At 45.9% G+C, this 26723-nt stretch overlaps 1 protein-coding gene and 1 long non-coding RNA gene across 6 annotated transcripts in view; one reads left to right on the forward strand and one right to left on the reverse strand.

Annotated features, from left to right (window-relative positions):
• Positions 1-6: 6 nt before the first annotated feature.
• LOC118174691 lies at positions 7-10093 on the forward strand. The gene is made up of 2 exons (XR_004754742.1): positions 7-299; positions 8253-10093. It is a non-coding gene; the product is annotated as an uncharacterized LOC118174691 (long non-coding RNA).
• Positions 9360-26723, reverse strand: part of RNFT2 (ring finger protein, transmembrane 2) — a 37487-nt gene continuing 20123 nt past the window's right edge. The window contains exons 8-13 of one of the 5 annotated variants that reach the window (XR_004754741.1): positions 24349-24498; positions 19804-19869; positions 18684-18785; positions 16487-17013; positions 14609-14691; positions 9360-11441 (exon numbers count right to left, since the gene is read on the reverse strand). Coding sequence is in view for 2 of the 5 variants with exons in the window: in XM_035340172.1 (XP_035196063.1) it covers positions 16879-17013; positions 18684-18785; positions 19804-19869; positions 24349-24498 (453 nt within the window). In the remaining 3 variants the exon portion in view is untranslated. Of the gene's footprint in view, positions 11442-12109; positions 17014-18683; positions 18786-19803; positions 19870-24348; positions 24499-26723 lie in introns of those variants that run through there. The other 4 variants (XR_004754739.1, XR_004754740.1, XM_035340172.1 and 1 more) reach the window with 4 other exon arrangements.

Here is a 26723-nt window from a genome sequence, read left to right on the forward strand (position 1 = left end):
CCCCCCCGCGCCCTGCCCCTGCAGCCCCGGCCGCAGCGAGCGGCCCTCGGCCGCCGCCCGCCTGGTGGCCGCCCGCCTGCGCCGCCTGGCCGATGGGCTGCAGCAGCGGGCCGAGCGCCGCAAGGCGCGGGGCAGGGGCCCCTCGGCCGCCCGCCGCCGCCTGGCCGCCGTCGTGTGCCTGCTGTGCGCCCTGCCGCCCGCCGCCGCGCTGGCCTGGCTGATCCGCAGGAGGAGCCTCTGAGACAGGGGAGCGGGGCCCCCGCTGGACGGAGCGGGGGAGCAGGCGGGATGAGCAGCAGGTGGGGGACGGGGTGGGGTGGGGGTGGGATGGGGGTGGTGGTGGGGACGGGGATGGGATGGGGATGGAGACGGGGTTGGGATGGGGATGGGATGATTATGGGGTTGGAGTTGGGATGGGATAGGGATGGGGATGGAGACGGTGTTGGGATGGGATAGGATGGGGGTGGGATGATGATGGGGATGGAGACGGTGTTGGGATGGGATAGGGATGGGATGATGATGATGATGGGGACGGTGATGGGATGATGATGGGGATGGGATGGGGACGGCACTGTTTGGCCCGGGAGGTCCATCCCCGCACGGCACGGCGCGGCGCGCTGTCCGCGGTACCGGCTGCGGCGGCTGAGCGCGGCCCCGGCAGCGCACGGAGCCCCGGGCTGCGGGACAGGTGTTGGCAGTAGCGATCTCATCCCCTCCCTTCTCCCCTCTTTCCTCCCTCCCCGTCCCTCTCTTCCCTTTCTCACCTCTCCCCCTTCTCTCCTCTCTCCTCTCTTCCCTCTTTCCCCTCTTTCTCCTCTCTCCTCTCCCCCCCACTCCCCTCTCCTAGCAGTCCCCAAACGACCCCTTTCCCCTTCCCCAAACTTTCACAGCTTCCAGCCCCGTGCCTCCCCTCCCAGCCCACCGGTGCTTTCTCTGGGCAGTTTTGTCCCCATGCCCGCACTGAGATCCCGGTGGGGATCGGATCATGTCCCGTGCCAGCCCAGGAGCACGGAGGATGCTTGCAGCCTCCTGCTCCTTACCTGTGAGCCCCCAGCCCTCTTGTGAGTGGAGGAACTTCCCCGTGTCCTGCCATCCCCTCTGGGCTTTAGAGCCACGGGTGCTGCAGGACACCCACCACTGAGGCCCCTGGGTGCTGGGATTTCCTTGCAGGACCACCCAGAGGGGCAGCCCGGGACTCTGCTCAGCCCCACCTGGCTCTGTTTTGGTTAGTGCCTTGCCTGGTGCTAGAGGCTTTCTCCAAGGGGAGTCTCAAACCACAAACCAGGGAAAAAAACGTTTGAGTGCAGTTACCTCTGGTTCCCTGAGCCCCCTCTGTGCCCTGCAGCCACCGAGCAAACCAGCCGGGAGATGGGAGGTGCCTGGTCCCATAACCCTCATCATCTCCCTGGGCTGGTGGGGACAGCTCTGCACCCTCAGCCCCAGGAGCCCCAGGGATCCCACAGGGATGCGGGGAGCTGGTCCCAGGTGCCGTAAACTGTAAGGTGCAGCCCGGGGCAACTGGGGGCTCTGAGGTGCTCTTTGGGACATGGACCTCCCCCCGCAGACAGGCTCCTGTTTCAGGTGCTTTAAATTACATCTTGGAATGCCCTCTGGTGTCGTATTCCTCCAGCTCAGGTAGGACTTAGCCAAGGCCCTAAAATAAAGCGGCCAAATAATGCCACCAGTGCTGTTGCCGACCTCCTACAATTAGTTTTAGCTGGGCTGTTTGTGGTCATGGGCCAGACTTCGTCTGGCAGGAGTCAGGGCTTTACTTATACTGCAAAAGGTCTTGTGTGCTTTTTAGGTGCATGAAATGTAGTCAAAAATGTCTGTATAATGTGCGAAAAGTGTGGTTACCTGGAGAGTTTAAAAGGAAGGGTTTCCAGCAGGCGTGTGTGTGTGCACGGCGTGCGTGTGCACGGGGCTTGTTGCTGCCTGTGGGGCTGAGGCACAGCTCCTGTGGCTGTCAGCGGGTTCAGCTGCTTGCAAAGATTTCTTTGAAAACAAACCCAGTCTTTATTTTCAGTGAACCAAAGCAGTGCCAGTGGTGTGGGGCAGTGGTCGGGAGCGGGGCCGTGGGCTCTGCCTTCACTTCCCATCACTTTGTGGCAAGTGTGGATGTAGTGCTTGGAACCAAACCCACCCGTCTCGCTTGTTTGTGCTCAAAAAAAGTTTTAATCCGAGGGGAACTGCAGCGATCTGCCTTATCTAGTGTCTCGATCTCCCCTACCTAATGTCTCAAGTGGCCTTTTCTTTCTTACCAGCCTGGGGAATTCCCTGCGCAGGCGGGGAATTGATCCCACGCAGAGAGGTGGCAGGTGAGAAGGGCTGGCAGAGCAGCCTGCGCCTGGCCCCATGGATCTGCACACACACAGCCGGGACTTCCCGGCAAGCCCACGGGACCGAGGCTGTTTGGATTTTAAGTTTCTGTGAAGGTTTGCATAGCTTTGGTTAGGCAGATGATTTTTTTTCCCCTGATCTCGTGCTGTGGAGCCCTCACCTCTGTCTGTCCTTCTGCGCTTCGGGCCCAGCACTTACCCGTTGCTGGTAGGGGCGCTTTGGTGAAGACGCCGTAGAGGAGCAGAGCGTTGTCCTCAGCGCAGCCGAGGCTCCTTCAGCATGCACAGCCCTTCCTCGCAGCTTCAAAGGCTGCCACAGACGGGACGTGCTGAGCTGCCTCCAAGTGCTCTGGGGCTTCATGGATGCAAATACAAATGTCAGTCTCTGCAGAGGTCCTTGAGTGCGATGTGAAGCAGTCTCGGGGATACAGCAGGCAGGGGTGGGAGAGTAAGAAACTCCTAAGTCTCCTGGCTGCCCCATGCACAGCAGGCAGACCTGTCCGACTCCTGGCTTCTAGGCACAAGGGACCAAGCTGCAGATGGAAACACAGTGCAACCCCAGAGTAGTAAATATATCCTCTGCAGCTCGGTTTCTGTGTTATTTTTGCCATTTTATTTTCATTAGTAGTCTTCCTGGATAGCGCTTTGCTCTCTCCAGTGGAGACAGCTGATCATCTGCAGCGCCTCAGCGCCCAAGTGAGGATGGGTTAGATTTAGAAGAGATGTGATAAGCCAGCAGCGTGTTATTAACTCAGCAGAGTATTTCTGAACAAAACAAGTATTTTTAGGGCATCCTCAGAGACACTGTGTAGTGATAACAACTTTGTTCTGCAACAGGATGGAAAGTCCAGGCTTGGAGCCTTGTGATCCTGGGATTTCAGAGAATGGCTCGTACGAGGAGAGTAACTTGTGCACCTAATGAGCGTGCTGCCAAGTCAGCATTTAGCTTGTGATCTAGTGGCCACGGAAGGAACAGAGAAGTTAGTTACGGGAAAGGGCCACTCTCAGCTTGGCTAACGACTTGAGTTCCCCTCCTGCTTTTTCAAGCAGCGACAGCGTTTGTGCTGACTGCTGGGAGTGCACGGACTGTTTCTGAGGGAGAGGGCTGGTGGCTGTTCCCGCAGCTCCTTGTGGCTTTACGCAGCTGTGTGGCTCAGGAAATAATCCTGTGTGCTGGGGAACCTCTGCTCGCACAGCCCCCAGGTGATGATGCCACTGGAAGTGGGATTAGGCTGCTGCATGTGACCGACTTCGGTATCTGTGGACCATGCCTGGGATTTGGGGATGAATGCTTTGCAAATGGCAGTTCTATAATATATAATCTGACATCACCTTCAAATATCCAGCCAGGGCATGAAGTATAGTTGTCATGTGCCAGTTTGGCATGGGATGTCACTTGTATTTTGCTCTATTAGTTCAGAAGTGGCAGTGTATTAAAATCAAACCCTACATGTCCCTGCCAGCCTCGCCAGCCTGGTTCTGCGCCCACTGCGTTGCCAGTAATTCCCCCCGCTGTTTGCTGCTAGGTTCACGCAGAGCCACTCTGTCCAAAGTCTCAGTGCAGTTAATTATCTGTATTAAAATTGGGTTGATAAGATTTCTGGAGATGTCACACTGAGCTGTGCAGGAGTGCAGAGAAAATTAAGGACCAGAGGCAGTACTGCTAATACAGGGGGAAGCCGGCTGGCTCAGCAGCGAGCTGCGGCTTTGCACGAGGACAAACATTCAGCGTGTCGCACCCTGTCTGCCTCCCTGACACAAAGAGCCGAGCGCTGCCATTTGTCCTCCCGCAAAGCGAGGAGGATGAGGGAGCCTGCATGTCCCACTGGCAATCATCCTGCTCACAAATCCCACAGGGCCCCCTCACCCCTTGCCCCAGTTAAATTGTGCAAGGAAAACCTTAAATGTGAACTTCCATGCTGAACAAGCAGTGAGAGTTTTCAAAAATAAGCAGCAGCCCAGAAATGCCTCTCCCTGGGCAGGCTGTGGCCAGGCAGCCCACGTGGTGAGCCCAAGAGGTGAGCCCCTGCTATTTCTTTACCCTCTCTGGCTTCCTAAATCTTCCCGTACTCAGACCTCCCAGATGCACCGTTTTTCAAGTTCTCTAGTAGATCTGCTCTTCTCTCCTCTTACCTCCCGAGCCCCCTCCTAATTGTTTTTTTTTTTTTTTTCTTCTTTTTTTTGTCTTCCAAGTTACCCTTCTGTCTCCCACAGAGATGCTAATGAAGTGTGAGTGTACATGGATGCAGGCTGCTAGGGAATTTGACAGGGCTCTTGCCCAGCCCTTGTTTCCTCATTAACCTTCTGGTGCACGAGGAAGCAAGAGCTTTGTCTCTACCTCCAGCTTTCCCAAGCCCTTGGATATTTTTTTTTTTCTTTAAATATACTCATAACTGTTATTTTGTTTATTAGGAGTGGAACAGGTGCCAGCTGAACTGCCTGTGTAAGCCGTTTAGATCAAGAAGTGACATGCTGGCACGTTAGCCGTGAGCAGAACTCCTTTTGCCAACTGCTTTAGGGGACACAAGCTCAGGTTTTCCTATGGTTTTGTGCAGGTGGTACCCAACCGTGGCGCTGCGTTGTGCCTCTGAATGAAGATTAGTTAAAGAAGTGCTGAGACCAGACCAGGGACCCCCTGCCTGAGTCGTTTCGTGCCCAACCTATGCAGCATCCCGGAGAAGAGCACCTTCCTACCTTTCTTTTTCCATAAACACCACCTTAGCAGGCTGTGTGATAAAATTGTAGAATATAAGGCTGGAGAGGTCAAAGTAATTGAGAAGTCTGGATGTCCAAATGATTAAAAGCAATGGGATGCATCAAGGCTGACTGAGGTGGTTTTGCAAATATCGGCCAACATGATTTGTCATCTCACAACTTCTTGTTTAATCGATGAAACGAGTAAGAGCAACTTTCTGAGCAGAGGCTGCAACTCCTCAAGTGACCAGGGAGAGGGGGATACGTCACCAAAGGGAACGTTAGCTACCATGAAAAATTTCAAAGCAGATGATTTTTATTTTCTTTATCATGTTTTCAATCCTTGTTCTCAATAGACACTGTTTTTCTTATAGGAAGTCAGCTGTAATTCCTTTTTTTCATGACTAAATGAAACTTTTCTGTAATAGTGGACAATCCCTCAAGAAAGTTTCAATGCTGCACGATGACACCTAAAATAAACAAATTTTCAGCAGCTCGACAGAGTGAATATGCTGGCACTCTTCTCAACTTACTATCCATCCCAGTATTACAAGTAGGATGTAGTTTGGCTTTGCTGAGCCTTTTTCAGACCCAAAGTACCAAATTTTGATCTAGCTGCTGAGTGCCTATTGTGGGAAATTTGGAGTAACTCCACTGAAGTCAATTGGGTTGCCCTGGATTTACAGTGCTGTAAATGAGATCAGAATTTGGCTCAAAGTATATTCCATTAATGAGTCAGATACTGGCAATGCAGCCAATATGCGCCCAGAAATGGCTTTAACACAGCCTAGGATATTCAAAATTGTTTTATTGAAAGGCGGGCTGAAGGCCAGGATTCTGGGGTTCTCTTTTATTCTTTCCATGAAATTCACCTTTATGCAGAAGGCCAGCACGAGGCCGATGCAGAACTTAAGAGCCCTTTAAGATCTCAGAAATAGGGCTCGTGAGATGCATAAACATTGCGCTGAGCTCTCTGCCTGCCCCAGAGCAGATTTATCACTCGGAGTTCAAGATGTTCTAAGATTTATCAACTTTTACGGGTTTTTAAAGATTTTCTGTATGTTAAGTGACAGGGCGAGACCGTTTGTAAAGCCTTCTGACACCGTGGATGATCTGTTGCAGGCCAGATACGGCACAGCAGGGCAAGGGTTCATAGCTGGCATTTGGAAGTGCTCCTACAGGAGAAACCATAAATAAGGATTAAGCGGCTTTGCTTTGGAAGAAATCATTGAGTCAAATCCCTAAGTCTTAATTCAGAGGTAACCTGAGTAAATATTTCACCTCTCTAAGCAATGACATCACGGGCTCTTCCTCAGCATGGCCAGCCCTTCTCAGCGCCCTACGGTCAGCTCAGGTTGTGCCTTCCCTTCCCTTCCCACCCCAGCCAATGTGGTTAATTTTGGTTAATTTTGTCTCTATAAAGACACGCTGCAAGAAATGTAGATGCTGAGAGTCTCCTCCTTGTGAAATGTCAGGAGGCTGGAGAGAGCCGTGGCGCTGTCTGTCTGTCTGTCTGTCTGTCTGTGCTCAGCATCAGCTGCGACCTGGCTGTGCGCTGTGGAAGTCCAGGCTGGGATGCCAGTGAGATGTGTGTGGGAGCCTGGGCGGCAGGAGGGTGCCTGACTTCAGGCAGCCAGGCCAAGGGGCCAGACGGGGACACGAGTCAACTTCTGGGCTATTTATTGGCGGCTGTTTATAGACAGACAGTGCTCCGTGGGCTGTTTTTTGTAGCTGGTATTATCATGTTCACACTTCTTCACGTAGTAAACACCTTTCCCATTTACCTACTGCCAAAAAGAATAAGTAGCTTTGCAAAGAAAAAAAAAAAAAGAAAGAAAAACTGTCTCCAGTACTTCCAGAGTGGGGGTGTGTGTGAAGTCTGTGCACATGCAGATATAGAAGCCATAAAAACCGTGTGGCTAGCTGGTAGCCTTGATCACAGCAAGACAAGTGAAAATGTGCTTCAAGTCTAGATGATTCATTCTGGCTTTTGTCCTTCACGCTATTTTCACTGTTGCTTTAGCTGCCTCAAAACTAGAAAGCAAAAGCCGTAAACCAAGAGCAGGAGAGGTTGTATTTGCCACATCCTGCACACACCAGGCAGCTGGCAGTACCTGGGATAAAGCAGATAGGGATAAATCTTAGGAGGCTGATCCAGGGACGTTCTAGGTTACTTGGAGCCCGTTGCAGTACCGGCTTTTGCCCACTTTCTTCACCGTGGAGGTTTCAGTTCATCTTGGGGGCAGTGCTGCTGTATCGAGATAACCTCTGCAGTGGTGTGTGCGGAGCAGTACTACAGGAGGAAGGGAAGTGACTCTAGGTTTACACCTGGGTTTACATAAACGCTGATCCGAATCTGCCCCCAGGCTGTTTGCCAGCCCTAATTACGCTCTGACTTCATGGCTGATGCAGTCACAGAGTCAGCTGCTCCCCCCTCCCTCCTCCCGCCCGGCTGAAGTCACCTCATCCCGAAGGCCAGTGGAGATTTCTCCGCTGAGATTTCTGTAAGATCACTCCTTGCCACAGTCTCTGCAAGCTAGACAACACAGCCTGAAAGTTGGGACCTGCCCCAGCAAATGCTGGTATCAACAAACCTAGGTACAAATGCAGGAAATGGGAATTTCACAGTCGATGCCCCTTGGGCACCTCTCCTGCTAATTTGCACTTAGATGGGTGCCTTTCTCTGAGCACTTTATTAATTAAGGCTTGCAGCCCACCTATGAGGCAAATAAGTTATTACTGCCCTCATTTTACAGCAGCAACTGCAAGAAGTGGTTTGCCCAGGGCCACAAATCTAATCAGTGGCGGAACCAGGAGTGAGTGAGCTCTTCCAGTCTCTTGTGATACTCAGTGCACCCCATTGCCTACCTGGAACAAAATTAATGGCTTCCCTAAAAGTTAACATTTTTGTTAACGTGATGTAAATGAAGATGGATCGCCCAAAAGAACGAGCCTCACAAAGTGAGAGCTCACCAAAACTCCTGCATCAGCGCAGATAAAGGCGTCATCTCTTGTGCTGAACCACAAAACCGTCTTCCCCATAAATTATATACCTCTTCTAGTCGGTACATTTAGCAGGAGGGTTCAAACATAAATTTAAAAGAAGCTTTTATTGTAACCAATGCATCAATATAATTAAAACCAAACACAATTCTTTTGCTTTCTTAGGCTGGAGGAAGACCTGTGCCCTTGGAGAAATTGTTTCCCCTTTTCCTACAGGGAATCCAGAGCCTGAGCAGCAGCTGTGAAGAGTGGAGATAAAGAAAGAAGTGGAAGGTGTTGGAAGTGCTTTGGGCAACGTGAAGAAGGATTTGCACTGAAGGAGCTGTTCAAGGGCCCAGCAGCAAAACAGAGACACATACATGCTTATATATAGAAGAATGTAAACCCTCCTGTATGCATACGTTAAAATGTGCATGCCTTGTTGAGAACGTAAGCAACATTCCTTGTAGATGATGGTGGTCTGAGCATTCGTGCTCCTGCAGTCTGAGTCAAAAGATTAGTGATATCCTTGCTGTAATGCTAGCATTTTCTCCACTGCACCTTGTTTGTGGTGACATAAATGTCCCTTTCAATGCAGCAGGATGAAAAATTATCTGTACATCCAGAGTTAAATAATACCTTGACCAAACTTGCTGCAAAGTGGGCATGTTCTAGCCTTGGTGGCGGAGGAAGAGGTGCTTAGCAGCTTGGACAACAGACAGTCTGTGTGTGTATATATTAAGCGCTATAGCACCAGGTGAGATAAGCTTTTCTTAAGACTTTTGTTTCTCTGGTGCTACATTTACTATTTGTCTGGGGCTAAACTGCCTCTTTGTGGTGCTACAGTTTCCCCAAGAGGATGTTCTGAAACATGGGACAAGGAGAAATCTATTTTGGTTATTGATATTTATACACAAAATAGCAAAAAATAATACTTGTTCAAGAAGGTGCTATTTTTTTTTCTTTCTTTCAACCTCTGCATAAATTAAAACAGAAAAGTAATCTAGCCCAGAAGTTTATAAAACTAATTTTCTTTGGGGCAGTTCTTTTTCTTTTGCCAGTTTTAAGCTTGGGAAGCAGCATTCGCTGAGGTGGCAAAGACACAGAAGCTCCTTTCACTGCAGTGTACATGTCAGATCTGCTAATGCAGAATCTTCTACAACTCTGGAGCTGGGTGTTCTCCTGGATGGTGACTGAAGTGGTCTCAAATCCTGTTAACCCGGATTTGAAGAAAAGACTTATAGAAAAAAACTGTATCTAGACTAATCAAGAGACTAGAGGATAATAGGAGAACTTGTCCTTAGAAGTCGAGAGGCTTTTCCCAGCCTAGTACTGAGCACTTTTTTGCAGCCAAAACTACCTGTCAGATTCAGGATACCTTCCAGAAGGTAATTCTTAGGCACATTTTTTAGAAACATTTTTCCTGGCTTCAGATATTTGCAGCACAAAATTAACCTTCACATGGCAGGGGTGAACTTTCAAAGGCATAAAGGGATGTCAAGATTCCAGTTTCCAAAGTTTGGTTCCTTGTCTTTTAAAAATACTTTCTAACCCCTGCCCAATCAAGGAACAAACCGAGCAGATGCTATGTCCCAGTCAAACGTTGCATTTTTCACTACCGCAGGAGAAATGTTTCTAAGCAATCTAAAAGCTAAATTCTCTCTTTATCAAATATTCACCAATGTGTTTTGGGCACCTGCACACATATTCATGGGAATTATTGATCCAAGTCAATTCACAAACAGCAGAAAGGGCTACACTGAAAGAGCAAATTGTTGCTAATGAATAACCTTGCCCTACTTTATCTTATGTGCAGTGGTGGGAGGGATCATGTAGCTAAGTGTATTTTGTCTATTGATAGAGTTTGGATGGCCTCAGAACCACAGGGACTACATCCACCGGTAAAACATTTTTCTACCATTTTTGGCCTGATGCTCACTAATACTAGGCATCCTGTATTCCTTCCTGGCTCAGTCTCTGATCAAAACAAAAATTCTTCTAGCAAATGGAGGAGCCTCGGCTGATTTCAGCAGGGTTGCAAGTGCTTGATTAGTGACTGCTGGATCAGGCATAGTCTTTATAATCTTCTGCAAATCACTAAAACAAGGAAGTGAACTCGTGTGTTCCTGTATTGCACAATAGTCAAATTTGAACAGAAAATAATTGACTGGGAAGACTGGATGCCTAACTTTGCTATAGAGGACACATAACCTGCAGGGGGCCTTCCCTTTACCCCTTTTCTCACCCTGTGTGTGTACCCCACATACACAGAGGCAGCCTTTTGACAACGCAGACAACAGAGGAGCTAGCTTACATTTCTCAGTGCAAGTATGAGGGCTCTCCCACATTTCCTCACTCTTAACAATTACTATTAGCTCCTGAGATCTGAATGTTTAATAAACTACTAACCTGGAACGTGCATTACTTTTCCCTTGTATCTTCTGTGCATACGGTTTGCACTACCCCTGGTTTTTCCTGCCATGCTGGCTATTTGGGTCTGCAGTCCTGAGACTTCTTGCAGCATTTTTCCCAAAGAGGCAGTTCCCCTGAAACACTGCAGCACACAGCAAAGGAAAGAAAAAGAAAGTTCTGTTCTTACCCCTTTGGGAAAGCCCCTTAAATCAGTGACCAACCTCAGTACACAGTGATTGGCTAATCTTCCTGAGTCCTAACTCACCATGGACAAGCTTTTCTGAAGAACAAGCAACCGAACCAAACCAAAACCAAACAAAATGAAACAGAACTCCCAGGGAATCAGCCTCTTCCTTGGTTGTTCCCAACATTCAGCCAAAATGGCAGAAGGCATGCTGCCTGTTGTTACTCTCATGAAACAAGAACCAAATCTATGGTGCTTCCCAAGTATAAACAAGAGCAGGAACAGACCCCAGATCCTGCTTTAATCCTGATTTGCTTCACTTTTGTAGTTCTAAATGGGATGTTTGATGTGAACCAAGGGTTAACTTTTGGAGACTTTCATGTATTAGTTGCTGGGTCAAGCAAGCTTTGCTAGAGAAACAGCTTACCAGCACTTTATAGCTAGCATTCACTGTACATAAATGGAATTACTTAATAGAGGGTATGTATTTGTCAAAGCCTTACATTTTCTGGTATAATTGCTATTCTTGAATGCCTCCATTTTTTGAAAAGGGGTGTTTTTATCCTTTTTAAAATACCTGATTTAACCCTGGTTGATGTTTGTACTAGAAAAGAAAGCATGCTGTATACTCCCCTAGTGCTGTTCATACTGCATTGCAACAGCTGTGTGAGGTGGTGGGGGGTTTCTGTACCTCCCTAATGGGTAGGAAACCAGCACAGTTCCTCTCTTTCTCTCTCTCTCTTTTTTTTTTTTTTTTTTACAGCAGCCAAGAAGTCATTGATTTTGATTAGCTTCGCAGTTGTGCCTTGGTGAGGACTGGGGAGTGCTCTCTAAACGAAAAAAAAGACCTCATCTTAGGTTTCAGCAGACGGTGCGTGTGCAAGCCAGAGGAGGAGGTTATGAGATCATAGTCTATATAGAACACCGCATAATGTGGCTGTGAGGAAAGTCTTTATTAATTTTTAAAGCAGCACTCCACCAAGATAGCTGCTATCACATATTGGAATTTCATATTTCAAGTTAAAAAAGCAGTACAGTGTGGACTACTAATCAGTTCCTCTCCCCTGACTGTTAAAAGAAGTCACTTGGCCAAATTAATTCTAGGATATCACCACTGTCTGATTACAGACAGCTGTGTTACACCCAGGACAGAATTTAGCCTATTGCTTCCAAATTCCTTCTTAGAATTAATTTATTATTTTAAGTAGGTAAGAAAATATGGAATGGGACCAGTTCTACCTCTTATGTTGTACAGGAACAGCAGTGCCTCCTGAGGCACACTTCCATGTGCCTAGGACAAGCATCACCCAATAAAAACATAGAGCAAATCATCCAAATCAATGAGTTGCCAGTGATGAGGAATGAGAAACCCATAGTGCTTCTGTTTTAGAGCATGTAGGCATGCAGAAATTATCCTAATTTAGCTAAGCCCATTACTAAAGCAATTTACTTAAATCAGAAACACTTGTTAAATCAGTTTAATCTGATTTGTCAATTATTTTTTTTCTATACCATGCTAAAATTATAACTTCACTGCAAAAGCAGAAGCCGTATCTTCTACTGAAAATGATTAGAAGCAGATTTAGTTAAACTGGTGCAGATTCTATGTCCACAAACACCTTGGCACCAGGCACTTCCCGTGCTGCCTCGTAAGATGAAACAATTTGTTCAATACTGCTATTGCCGTAGCCCTTGGAGGTTGAACAGGCAGAAGAGAATCTCCCTCTGGGTGTATGCCCGGGTGTATGTAACTACCTACCTGTGGCTCCCAATGAAACCCACATTTTTTGTAGGCACACCAAAACTTCCTGGTTATATTCTACCTCCACAACAGGTTGAACAATACCTTAACGACTGTTCTTAGAGCAAATTTGGTTTTGAATCCAAGCTTCAAAATTCAGCCTCATTCTCTGCCTCAATGTAACACTGTGAAAGTTCACTGCTTTCTGCATGCTGAGTTAAACTGGTTCCTCTCTCTCTGTACAACATGTTAGGAGACACTGGCCCCATGAACTCAAAATCCAAAAGCCTATGGAGATCTAAATAATGTAGGACTTGATCTTAGGAAAACACTGGTCTGAATGGAGGAGAGGAATCCTCACATATTGCTTCTGCCTTGCTCTTCTAATTCCGTGCTGGTCTGAATGTGCAAGACCTTTTAATTCAAAGGGCTATCTTTGCTCATAGTACAGGTTTATTCCTGTCCCCGGCATAAGACACTTCTGTGCTTCTTCCCCTCTGCCTATCCTACTGGCTTGAACCATGTTCTACCTGCATAAAAAGAATCTCCATCAGCATGTACTCCAAATGCACTCCCAAATTCAGGTCTTCCAAACAACAGCTCTGCCCTAAGCAGCTGTGGGAGAAAGCTGACTGTTCCAAAGGTACAGAATTTGCATTCCCCATCTGCAAGATAAATTGAAAAGTACAAAATTGAAAAAAAAAAAAAAAAAAAAAAGTGAATATTTTTTCTGACAATATTTATTTGAAAACAAGAGTGAATTTTCACTTAACTCCAATCACGCTTCTTCAGCGTTCACTCTGCATAAATACTTGAGTACTTGAATTTCACAAGTTTTTAAATATTTACAGAAAGTGACTTCGGAGCTTGACAAATATTCACTGAAAGCTTCTGGGTATTGAACTGTCAATCTCCATGCATTATTGGTTACAGATGCCACCTAACTACAATGGGATTTTCATGGATATTTACAGCATAAACTTTCCAAACAATTAGAAGACTGCAGTTTATTGCAAGAAGAAATCTCCCCATCATCTTAAATCCTTAGGACATCTGAAAAATTTCCAGTCTGCTCCCAGATGCATTTCTAACAGAATAAAATTGATGAAATGCAGTGAATACACAATTCCTTGCACATTACTGATTTAGTACTATCTGGATGTAAACTCTTGCAGAGTCACTGTGCAAGTTTCCACCCTCATAAAAGCAAGAGCAAAGCCTACGCTTACTGTTGATACAAATTCACGAAGTCTCCTGTTTATAGTTGGATGTGGCTTCTCTCTTTTGTAAAAGGAATTTCATATGTTGAGACTCTTTGTACATATTTATAATGACTTTATTAAAAAAAAGAAAAACTACTGTTAAATGGCAAAAAAAGGCTCCGGCTTTTATTTTCCACTCTAAAATTTGAGGGAATAATTTCCTTTCACAACCCTGTCTTCCCATGGAAATCAACAGAAGCTTCTCATCAGTTGCCACCCCTGTACATCTTAAGGTCAAGTGTCATGTTTTAGGAGGGTAGAATTATCCTGCCCGACAAACCCGTCACCGTAACTTAGCTGAGGAGGGAGAGTTTGGCAGACTGCTGACCCCACAGAGCTGTCATTTCCAGTGTCCAGGCCCCAAAATAGAGACAGCAGGATGTTGTTTTAATTTAACAGCTACATAATAGTGGCATATAGTGAATCCTTCAATCTTGTGGGACTTGCTGTGCTTCCACCAGAATAAATATCCACAGCATAAAGTTTCACCTTATGTTTAACACTAATTAATCTTAACAGAGAGGTGGAGTGCTGGATGGTCCACAGAGTCTCAGGCACCCATGCCCTCTCAAATACAGCCTCTTCCCATACTGAAGGCCTCACATACCGATAGCAGTGCTCTGTTTTGTCACTGATATAACTCATTAAATAGCAACAAAAGCCTTCTGTCTCAAAGGTTAGCCAAACAGCAGCTTTCCTGAGTTTCTGTTGTATTAAGAAAATGGAGCACTGCAATGAGTTACGTGCCCACAGGTGTCAGATACCACTGAAACAAGTCACCAGAGGAGCCAGACATCTGTATGGGAACCAGAATGCTGCTTTATAATAGCGGGGGAAAGCAAAAATCAAGAATCTCTGAGATTAAGAAAATTGAAAATTAAGCAGTAGAAGTTCTTCAAAAATTGTGGTGCCAGTGCAGGGTTTCTTATATGGGTACCATAAGCATACAAGGTACAGGGCAATTCTTCCACTGTGTGCTAGTATCAAGTCTTACCACATGATCTTTGAGTCCTTGGGCTGTAGCAAAGGGTTTGAAGTTATGTGACAGTGACAGTCCTCTCTTACTCAGATTGCTGACTGGGAAAGAATGGCCAACAAAGACAAAAAAAGTAAAGAAAGAGAAGGACTATAAGAACGGCAAAATATATTCCCCATACGTTCTTGTTGATTACCTTCCTTCTTTATCACTAAACTAAAACAAATAAATAAATAATTCTGAACCATTGCTACAAATGCTATTTGTAGTTTTAGGCTCATACTGACCTTTTCATACTCTCTCGAAATACATATTCCAGGAGCATTTAGAAAAACATTAGAGGTAGCTTTTCAAACATTTCAAAAGCAGACACTACCAACCTTTTAATTAATTGGCATAGCACTGAGAACTGAAGCTGAAGACTTTCATATTAAATTAAAGTCTGTCGGCAGACAGGAATTTTCCCTTTTCCTGGTGAATATACCAGACTCATGCAGAACAACATTTTTATGCCCACTGAAAACCTCACTTCCTTCCTGAACTCTCTTTCTCCATCCCAGAAAGTCTATTCCCACTGGAGACAGCCACTGGATTCCTTGGCTCAGTTCTCCTCTGTCATGGGATCCATTTGACAAGAATCAAATTGCTTTGTTATGAAAAGTAAAGCTATTCCTCCTCTACTTCCCTGTATCTCTCAAACCAGATTTGGACTATCTTCCCCGCTCAGGCTCTGCCTCTCATCATTTCTCCTCTAGCCATACTTAACTATTATTTCCAAAGAAATGTTGAGCCTTAATCCTGTTACCATTAGCTCCTGTTTGCTTTAATTCTTCTCCCTGTGGAGTTTCACGGCAGGAGGGGAAGGCAGCAGGCGGTACACACACATAGGCTCATTTCCCCCAGGTACAGTTCTTCCTGATTATCCACTCAAGTGGGATTGTAACCTTACGGCCATTTCCATAGCAATGAGCACTGGAAGATGCCACAGTTGCCTAATGAGGCACTTTCTCTGGGCATACAGCAAAAAGCAGAGGTTGTTTAGTGATGGAGAAAGCTCCAGCAAAGGAACAGCAACTCGATTTGCATGCAAGTGCTCCTGCAGCACCCTCAGTAGAGATGGAAATTGCAGCAATCTCTTCTCCTCAAAGAGCGTTTTCTGAAGCGGAGGTGTTACAATCAAGTCTCCACCTCACAGGTGGATTATCCAGCTTGTGTATAAACCAGGCTGGCTCTTGAAGCAATGCAGCTGCTTCTGTATAATTCTGCCCTCCAGCTACTACATCTCACTAAATCCAGTCTCTCCGGGGGGCCCTGTATCCTGGTGCCCCAGCCTTTCTGGAAGCAACAGCACAATGTGGACTCAGTGCTGCATGAGTATGCTGGTACACTTCTGGTTTTGGACCCACACAGGTTCTGGATGCTGAGGGGTGCTGGATTTTAAAGCCAGTAAGCCTTGTCCCAGGTGGCTGTGCTGAGGAGCACATTGCAGAGATACCTTAAGTTTTGAGAGGGTCTTGGTTAGGACCTTAACTTCTCACATAGTCAAATCAAACAACTTTAATCTCTCCTTGCCTCCCATGGTTCTCCCCAGATGCTACAAAATCAGAAAGTCTGATCATGAAGATTAAAGAGGAAAAACACTCCCAAGAAAAGCAAGTGTCAGTTCCAGCGTCCCTAGCATGGTCTTTTCATGAAGGTGACGACACAATTTGTGGAATTAATATAAAAACATGGCTGTTGAGAAATGACATTTCTCCAACCCCCAAATAATCTTTGGGCATGTAATTCTGAAGTGGTGTTTTAGAAGAGTTCTGAACTGGTAATGTAACAGCAACTATGTAATTTTATGAAGCTACGGATACAGGGAAGTTAGACATTTAATGTGAAAAATCTCACCCATGCTTTGAGCCAGAGAACAACAGCCTTTTTCTAGTACACCAGGTTATACACGTGCAGCAGTGAATTGACAGTACACTTTCCTTATACATGCAGTATTTACCTACACTAAAAGGACAGAAAAAAAGGAAACATACCAAGCAGTTTATAACCACGTAAGTTCAGGAAAAAATCCTGGCTGTAGCTTAGCCATGGAGGTTGCCACAAAACAAGACACATCTTACTTGCCTTTGAGGGTAAAACTTCTGGCTAGTAACAATTGTTGTTCTATTGGTTCTTGGAGAAACAGAGCTGGAAGAAACACCAGGCAATGAAATAGGGGCATGGGATCACCAGGTTTCTGTCTCTTCCTTCTCTCCACACGTCAGTCCATTTGTTGGTATGTGTTGGTTTTAATACACCTGGAAATGAGCAGAGGTGGTGCCATCTTTCCAGCAACGCAGGGTTTCTACTGTGACGGAACGACAAAGAGGACAGGTCTTCTCCCTGTCAAACCAGAGGCAGAGGCATTCTTCACAAAACACATGCTGTGGAGACAAAAGGGCAACATCACAATGCAGACAGGAGGTCACTTGTCACTAAGCATGCACACTCCACAGCACAGCCGTGGGACCAAGGAACCATTCAGGTTCACGTGGACAGTGCAGCCAACTAGCAGTACTCAAGTGACATGAAAAATAAAGCCCAGCATTATTAGTATATCAGTTTGCCAAAGCTAATGAGATATTACTCTGTTTCTTAGTATATCAATAGAAAGAAACACTAAAATAAGCCTTGAACATTTGGGCTAATGAAGTAACTGAGAGCAGAAACAGGTTTTCTTTCTCACTTCTCTTTACCCTGTTTCAATCCTCAGATTCCTGGGTTATTTCACAAGTTAAACAATTTCCTTTCCTTCTCCTACCCCTTGTGGCATTTGTTTCTGCTCACATCACCCAGTCCCAGTCAGTAGCTTCCATAGTCCAAATTTCCCCTTCTCTATAAGAGTCAGTTTTTGCCCCTTATCTTCTTTCATTTCCATCCTGAGCCACAACAGGATTCACCCTCCAGCCTGCCCTGGGTTTGAAACAGAGATAAGGAGGGATTGCTGTCCAGGACACAACCCCAGCTAGACCCAGACTGGAAGAGCAGGAAGGGGGAAGGGATTTCTAGAAGCAGTATGAAGCTGAGACCTCCTCAACACATGTGAAGTCAGCAGAAATGTTACTCATCAGAATCTCAGCTCTGACAAACACATGCAAAAATAGCTTCCTCTGGGGCTTACAGCTTGATAACATCTGCACAGATGTTCACAGAAATAGTCAGAGGCATGCTTGATGCACAGGTGACCTACTTGCTTGAATTTGAAACTCATCTTCCAAAGAATGAGAATGCTAGAGCTCTTCAAACAAGGGCTCTAAAGCTTTATTTGGACATCACAAGAGAGCAGGCGATTCCATCAAGGTTTCCCCCTTCCCCCCCCCCCCCACCTCACCCAGAGACAACCTGCAGGATGCAGAATTTCAACCCCGACAGGCGACAGAAAACCTTGGGGAAGCACCAGCGACCTCACCACTAGGGAATGCCTTCAGCTGGCCTCTGACAGATGACCAAAACACATCAGCATGGTATGTTTACAGGGTTTTAACAGCACCGGGTTAGAACTGCTGCATTACTCAGAGCATGACATTCTTAAGCTTTAGGTTTTGCCAATGTTTACCAAATGAGAACCAGAACAATTCCCACGTACTGGCAGGGGTGACCAACTTCTATAGGCAGAACTATTTGTATTCCTGGCTAGGTGTTCAGACACCACGGTTACACAGTGCTGCACCAGTACTAATGCTCCCTATCAGGCACATTCTGGATCTGTTCCCCTCTCAGAGCTCTCGCTCATAATTCAGCTGGCCTATTGACTAGTCAGTCTCCCCAAGGGTCAGATAAAAACGTCTTGCATTCCAGAGCCAAGGTCTGGACTGCCAACTGGCAGTCCCTGGACTACAAGGCTGATCTTTTCCATCTCAACAGCTATAATCAGATCCTACAGAGTGGAGTTCACGTGGCTCAGCTCTCATGAATCACTGGCTATCTGGAAGAGGGCGATAAATATCCACTAGGGCCTAGACCAAGACCCAGCAAGAGATTTTAGAATTACCTAGGCTAACTGGGCCTACAAATGCCAACAAGGGAACCTGATGGGGGAAGCTTGGGGTCTTACCTGGCACATAAGGATCAAAGGTTCCCTGAACTCTGCTTGGCAAATGGCACAGATGTCACCTGCCTCACTGCACTGCTGGCTGGTGGCACGAACTCCATAGGTCTGTTAGGAAGAAGGGGAAAATAAAGCCATTGTCAAGAGGTTTGAAGATAACTTGGTTTGTGTCTGAGAATACCCATCAATCATGCTTTTCATACACAGATTCCCTGCATGACCAGGGAAGGAAACTGGTGCTACTCCACTGTGTACGGGGAAGGGAGATTTAGGGATCAGCATGCAGAACACAGGGAAACTGCAGTTGTGTGTTCTCTGTCTTGTTACCCCCTCGAGCTGACTCCATCTTTTAGTGTTTCCACTTACAGAGCAATGATAATGAAATTTAATGAGCTCAACAGGGAGCTGAAAGGATTAATTCAGCATCATTTGCAGAGGTGTTTAGATAGTGGGAGGTATTATTATTAGCAAGTTAGACAATAGATGAAAGAATAACAGCAGCAGCACCCACAGGCTTCCCACTTTTCTTCTTAAATACTGGAAGGTAAATGTTGCTTCTCCCATTGTAACAGTAATAGGGGAAATGGAAACATGCTGAGGAAAAATGACCAGCCCAAACCCCCAGAATAAGCAAGGCAAACTCTAACAGACTTATATGATGTTATGTTCCCTTCCTCTACAGTCTTTGGTTTTACCATTTTAAAATACAAATCTCAGTGTTTTACTGCAACAGATCAGAATGCCAGTACTAGGCAATGTAGCATCTCTTTTAATGGCACTGCACATCAGGCACTATGTACATTTATTTAAAATCCTTCTCACACTCTGCAGCTCAAAGTTTTGCCAGCTTGGTGGCTTTCATGTCAACGTATTAATCCATATTACACAGGGCTTCCAATCAGACTACGAAGGCCAGACTTGCAACAACCTCTTTAACATAGCTGGGACGGCAGATATCAGGAAAAGTTCCTAACACCCTTGACAAGAGACACCAGCTTATTGAGCCATGGGACAAGAAGATATTTTATTCTATGATCCTGATATGCCGAACAATTTTCAACTCCCTCATTCATTAGTAACATGGTTTCACCTAGGAAACTGCTCTGTGAAACCTACGACTACTTACCTGTGGGGTGCAAAGGACTTTCAGTGCCTTCCGGACACTTCCCACGCGACCACAGATGTCAAAAGACTGCAACAAAGACATTGAATTTTAGATGTTTTTCACAAAATGTGTATGCGTGTATACAGTTCAGAAACTCAGGACACACATGGCAGAGTTTTTGCAAATGGATTCTCAGTGGGAACAAAGATCCTCGATAACAATGGTGCCAAAAATATTTCATGGTGATTGTGAAATATGTAGTAAAGGTGAATCGATGGTGCAGAAAGGTAGCCAAAAAATAATAAAAAAAAAAAGCTGTGGTAATAATGGGTTGCATATCAGGAACTTTAAAGTACAAAAAGAGATCATGGGGTACTGGTAGGGTAAAGTGCCCACCCTCCCTAGGTGAGAAAGGGCTAAAATGGACCCATTCCCATCCTGAGTCCCTGAGAAGCCCAGAAATAAGGCTAGAGGACATTGTGGTTATCCTGCGAGAGAGGGAAGGAGAGGCTACCTTTTTACATGGAAGAGGTAAGAAACTGCTTTCTGCAGCCTCTGGAGAGGAGGATTTCCAGGGCTGTGGGGCTCTGCCACACACTTTGATACTTCAGGGCCCAGATGATATTAAAAGAGAAGGAGTGGGAATTGCCTGTCCTGCTGCAGGGACAGATTTAGTGATTAAATACTATCAAGAGAAGAAAAGCCTGAGGAATGTGAAGCAGGACCGAGGCTGGCTTGCTCCTATCTGCCTAAAGAGTGAGAAACTTTAAATGCCTGGAAGGGAATGAGCTACCAGCACCTTGGTGCTTGCACACAGCCAAAGATGGCCAAGAGCAGGGACAGCACCAGGTCCTTCTCCTTCCCCCTCCCTGCACTGCCCAGCAAATATGATGTAACTGCATCTGGAGAGCAGTGCTCCTCATTACAGACTAAAAGCAGTTCAGAGAAGGGCAGAAAATGAGCCTGCAGAAAATGATTTCTGAAAAGAGACTGAAATACATAAATATTTACAGCTTGGCGAAGCAATACCTAAGTGTGGGGAAAAGATGATAAACTTCCTACAAATATCTGGGGGCTTAGCAAGAGAGCAGACACACAACATCCTTCAAGTGAGGACAGAGTACTACTACTAAAAGGGAAAACAGCTTGGAAACCTAATCCAATTTGCCATCTTCCCTGTCTGCTGGCAGGATGCAGAGAGAAAGATACCATGAACTAGACAAGATATAAAGATTGGGCAAAGAACAGCCCTGCATTAGTTGGGAAAAGGGCCAGATGACATAACGGGACCTTTCCATTTCTAACCTGAGTGAGGAGCAGCCTGGAGGGCAGGAGAAGATGTGGTGCAGAGTATGCAGAGTTGTAGTGGACTAGCAGCACAGAGGCACCAAAATGCTTGGGGTTGGCTTTCTTTTTTTTTTTTTGCTAGCATGATTAAGTGGGCTCACTGCAGGGAATGCCAATGAGATCATCATGCAATAGACGTGGAATCAAATGAAGGCACCAATAATGCTTCCAGTCAGCATGTAAAAGGCTCCCAGGGTCCTTCCAGTAATGCTTCCAGTCAGCAACTAGCACTTGAGGCTGCCGACTGCTACAGACTTTTTATTTTCTAACACGGACAGGGATCAGCTCTCTCCCACAGTACTGTTGACAGCTTTTTCTGGTTGCAATGCTTATAACAGGACTTTTAACACCTTTCCCCTGGTTCTGATGTCTCCGATTCTCCCAGTCCATTTCACCCCCTTCAATTTTATTTCCCCTGGAGTTTCCCATACCCCCCAAAAATGCATGTTTCACTAGTTCCTTTAACATCCCTTTGCCCCCCATGCACTGAAGACTACATTGCATCAGTTATCTTTCTAGCAATAGGACTACAACAGCTGGGTTCAGTGCCTGCTCTCTTGTCAATGGAAGAGCTATTGTAGAACTAATTGCCATCATACCCCTTCGAACTAGGCTGAAGAGCATGTGTCTGAGGTAGGGTTCAACTCAGCCTGAAGAAAGCAAACACCTCCTGTTATACCACTTGGTCATTTTCTCCCCCTCAATACCACTCCTACACTCAGTCAAATGCTTCTGTCCAGGACAGGGAAATAAAAGACCTGGATGCCACTACTTATGAACATCTGGGATCTCTTCACCAAAATCAGAGGTTCATGTCAGAGACACCAAGAGAGCTCCCGCTAGCTGCACTATGTGCAATCTTCAGAAAGCCAAGTCTGCTCTTTGTGTGGGGAAAGGGGACACAGCCCTAGCTAAGCCCTGGATGTTTGCCAGCAGCACAGAAGGTCTGAGTGCCAAATTGGCTTCTGTGGTTTTTCTAATGTGGTTTGTGGCTTTGCTAATGTGGACTCCTTTGGGTATATTTTCAGTGTCTCAGGCAAGGAATTAGACCTGCAGCTCCTGTGATAGTAGAAGGGGTGCTCATACCTAGTATTTCATGACCTGCATTGGAAGAGTGAGCTCCCATTACTCCTGCTTTTCTCTCTCACTTCCAAGCAAAGTCCCCAACAGGGACAGGTCTAACCCTAACCCATACACAGTTGTAGTACTAAGTTACCTCCATACACCAACACAGGACAGTAATATTCCTGGACAACAGAGAAAGCATCAAATCAATCAATACAGGACTGCTTGTACCTATGTATAAGTGTCCTGAGTGCATTAATATGCCTTCATGGTCCTCATGAACTTCACCTGGGGTCTCCACCCCACACACCCTACCCATGGGCTCAGAAGCTCTATTTAAGCTCAGCTCTGTGCCTTCAGTTTCTCTTTAAGCTGTGCTGTAGGAATGTTAGTTTCCAGTTCAGCTGTAAGTGTACTTACCTACAGATCCTAATTATCTTGGTTTATCAAGTCATGGAGTAACTTCCAACCTTGACCATGGGTCTGTCTCATTACGATAGCTACACCCAGCAATCACGGGACTATGTCTGACCCTGGTTGCCTTCCTCTGATCATGACCTGTGGATTAACTTTCTGCTGTTATCTTGTACCTGCTTCACCACAATATATGTACCTGAAGATTTGGGCTCCTCAGCCCTAGCCGGTGAGGCCCTTATCCTGCCACCTGTGTTCTGCTCAGCTCCCTTTCTCCCAGGGAGAAGCTGGCCCCCACTGCTTCTTGATACTGAGGTGATTTCTCCAGATGCAATAGGCAGCACATAGAACTGCAGGTAAACATCCCTTCTGCAGGTGTTCCTTCATTTTCACAAGAAGGGCTGCCAGAAAGATCACCTGAAGTCTGCCTGACCCCTACAAGGCCAGATAGGCATGCAGGGGTGGGATACTGTTCTCCAGAAGAGATTCAGACAACAATACTTTTGAAAGGGACAAAAATCCTCTCCTGTAGCTCAGAATAGGAAATGTGTAGCTAAGAGTAAGGATGAGTGTGTGGGGAACCACACTAGTTTCATATGTCTATTATTCTGGCAGTATTTGCTCTGTTTCTGGTTTGACTTGGATGCAATGGGTCTGTGACCATCTTGCTTCCCATGACCTCCTCTGCTTATCTCTATAAAAGCTTTAAATTCCTCTGCAGCAGGGTTTATACGCCCCATTTCTGTACATATACAGGCATATCTCAGATAAGATATAGTTTGACTTTACATGGTTCAGTAACCCATTAGCCTCTTGGAGCTCTTTTCAGCTGAGATATTTTCTCTCAGTTCTTCAGTCCCCCCCAGTTCCTTTCTCCTAGGGTGAGACAAGCATCAGAGGTGCAGCAAGCTAGACTCACTTGGCTTTTCTCAGAGCTTTCTCAGAGGAATGGAAACCAGGTCTATCTTTTGCTTCAGCTACTGCTGTGCCTAGGGCAGGAATATTAGTTTCCAGTTCAGCCATAACCAAACAAAAGACAGCAACCCTAGGCAGAGCTGAACACATGTAATTAGAAATACAGCTGTTTCTAGAGCTCAGATTTGTGACTTGCCTAAGTCAGTCACACCTATTCATTTACAATTTTACAGGCAGACTCTGTGTTTTTTTAAACTCCTCGCTTTTGACCAAATATCAATGGCATTTGTCACTGAGATCCTGGACCTGTTTCAGCCACACCAGGACCTAGACTGGGGCCAGAACTATCTGTTTTATCTAGGCAGGCCGTGGAAGTCCTTTACTCTGCCTGCTGCACTCAGTACTGTGAATGACAGAGTACCTATTCTGCCTCAAAAGATAGAGACTTAGAAACATAACTGTTACAACCCTCCATTTCAGTGCTGAATCTAGAAGTCTGGAGATAGCTAACCCCTCTTCTGATACTGGTCCCCCAAGGCTCCACTCCCATTCTCTTCTAGCCTTCATAGAAAGGGATTAGAAAGCAGCAATGACTTCATCAGCCTGATGCAACACTGCATGAGCAATCACACATCTTTCTCTAGCTCACCAATGCCCACATAGTGGTAAAGCAAAATATTTTGACAACTGAAGCACAGGGTGTCCTCAGCTGCTGCAGCTTTCCTTCCTAAGTAGTGATAGCAACCATTTAAAGGTATATTTATTCCCCTCAGCTGTGCTTCTTGCTCTGCTCTTGCTACAGATATTAATTGAGGTGGTACTCACCTTGCAGAGGCTATACAGGATGATCAGAATCCCTCCTAGGAAGTAGCTGCTGGATGGGTCATCTCCCATGATGTATTTATACCACAGCTGGATGGGGACAAGGGATCGGAACAACTGGCTCAGCTCTTCAATAACCAAATAAAACTTTCCCTTTAAAAAAAAGTGATTTATGGTTACTATCAGGAAATCAAAAGAGCATTTAACAGGTGCAGGGCTTGAAGTTTATAAGACTTGTGTTCACTGTCTATCTATGCACTTTGTTAAATGGTGCAAAAACCAATGTATTCATAAGATACATTTTTCTTTGCAGCCATCTAACCCAGTGCCAGGAAAGGATAACCCATATCACTGTTTCTTGGTGTTCCTCTTGTTCTTTGCCTTATCCAGCTATTGTTTAAAACTTCTGAGTCACAAACTTTTAGAGCAGGTTCTGAATATATACCTCTTTGCATATCTGTACAGTGCTGCAGAGTGTTAGCAGTAGAGGTTAAGGCTTACAGGGATTAATATGTAGCTACTATAAATAATGAGAAAGGGAATGCAAAAGAGGTCTTTTACATGCTATACATTTTACATGCTATACATTTTACATGCTATACATCTTCTGAAGGTTCAGGGGTTTCAATGTAAGATGACACTGGTATTCCTGACAACATTGTAGATCACCCAATAAATCAGATTAATTACCTATTTCCCAATGTCCTTCCCCTTCTACTCTGGTATTGCAGTGCTTACAGTACACAGATAAGGTTGGCTCTGAAAAACCATCAGGGCATTTTAAACTCAAAGATGCCAAACCTTCCTGGGGACCTTATGGAAGGAAAGTGTTTGTGTGAAGCATGCCGGTGGGAATGTTTCCTGCAAAAGACTCAAAGATGCGATCACATCCTTTGCAAATCTTTGCCAAAGCTGTTCTTGCCATTCTGGTGTTCACTCCAATTAGAAAGCTTGCCTTCCTTGAAGGCCACTTGCAAGGTAATAAAATCCCTCCTGGCTTGCCACAGCCATGGGGTACAACTGAAATTTTCCTACAACACAATCTCTATCTTAAAGCACCTAAAACTAGGATTGACAAACTGGCTAAATAAGACTATCTAATTTAGGGTCAAGGAAGGTATTTGTTCCGCCCCACATGGCTTAAAAGGAGAACAGCGACAGTGGAGTAGGTCAGGGCAAGCTGTGAGTCAGAACTATGTTTAAACTGCAATGACGTTATCCAGACTGATTTTTTTTTTGATATGTCAAAATTCTTTTATTTGATAAGATCAGGGAGAAGGGGAAATTCCCCTGGAATTTTGCTGTGTTGTCCTAGTTAGCTTTGTCATCAGTGATGTCATCACAGGTCAGTTGTTAATTGGTGAGATTTGGAGAGGGGATTAAGTCCTCCCCGGTCCGCGAGGCTAGCAGCAGCCAGCGCCCTTCCCCTGTGTCTCAGAGATGAGATCACTCGGCAGGCCATCCTGCCGTACCGAACAAATCGAATCCTTCAGAGAGCTCTGGCATTCTCATGATCTCATATCCCCCCCGGGACAAGGAGTGAGGTCACACCAGCAGTTGCTAACGGACCTGGGCTGCTTTCTTCCTCTCTCCCCCAATCCCCTCCTTTTTGCTAATCCCAGGTGGCATCACATAGCAAAAATGTAACAGCACCAATCTGGGGTCCTAAATGCAAGCAATTTATTAAATTAGCACAGAGGGCTCTATCCAGCCTCGTGCTTCAATACAATCATCGTTTATTTCTGGAGCCCTTGTGACAGAGGGTCGCAGTCTGCTAATGACTACGCTGTCACTTCCTTCCCTTCACACAGGCAGCTCTCCACCTCCCCCTCCTCAGCCAGCTCTGATGAAAGCTACCAGCAAGCTAGAGGCAGCAAGCTGCTTGCTTTCTGACTCCTTCCTCCCAACAGGCTCTCACTCAGCTTTTACTTAGCCTCGCTTCCCTAGCAGGCTGGGCTGGGACAGGTCACTGCTTACTCTCTCATTGCATCAGATAGAACTTCTGGATCCAGCATGCGAGGCGCCTGCGAGCTCCTTCCTCTGAAGCCTGAAATCAGGGCAAAGCTGAAACTCTTCTAACTCAAAGCACTGACACACTGAAACACTGGAGCCCATAGCACGATGTAAGGAAAGGGGGGGTCACAGACTGCAGAAGTGGAAGAGTGGGGGCTCTAAAATGAGCGTGCAGCAAGTAACAAATTTCAATTCTTTTTAGCCACAAAATGTCCATACCTTTGTAAAGCTTTCCAAATTCCTTTCTGTTATGATGCGAACCTTGTTTTCATTGGTAACTGCAAGATACTGGGATTTCTTAGCAGCTAGACACTTAACGCCCTCACAGGAGTGCGGCTGAACCTTTCAGTGGAGGCATCCTTCCA

Source organism: Oxyura jamaicensis, chromosome 15, assembly GCF_011077185.1.
Source record: "Oxyura jamaicensis isolate SHBP4307 breed ruddy duck chromosome 15, BPBGC_Ojam_1.0, whole genome shotgun sequence".
In the NCBI taxonomy this organism is placed as follows: domain Eukaryota; kingdom Metazoa; phylum Chordata; class Aves; order Anseriformes; family Anatidae; genus Oxyura; species Oxyura jamaicensis.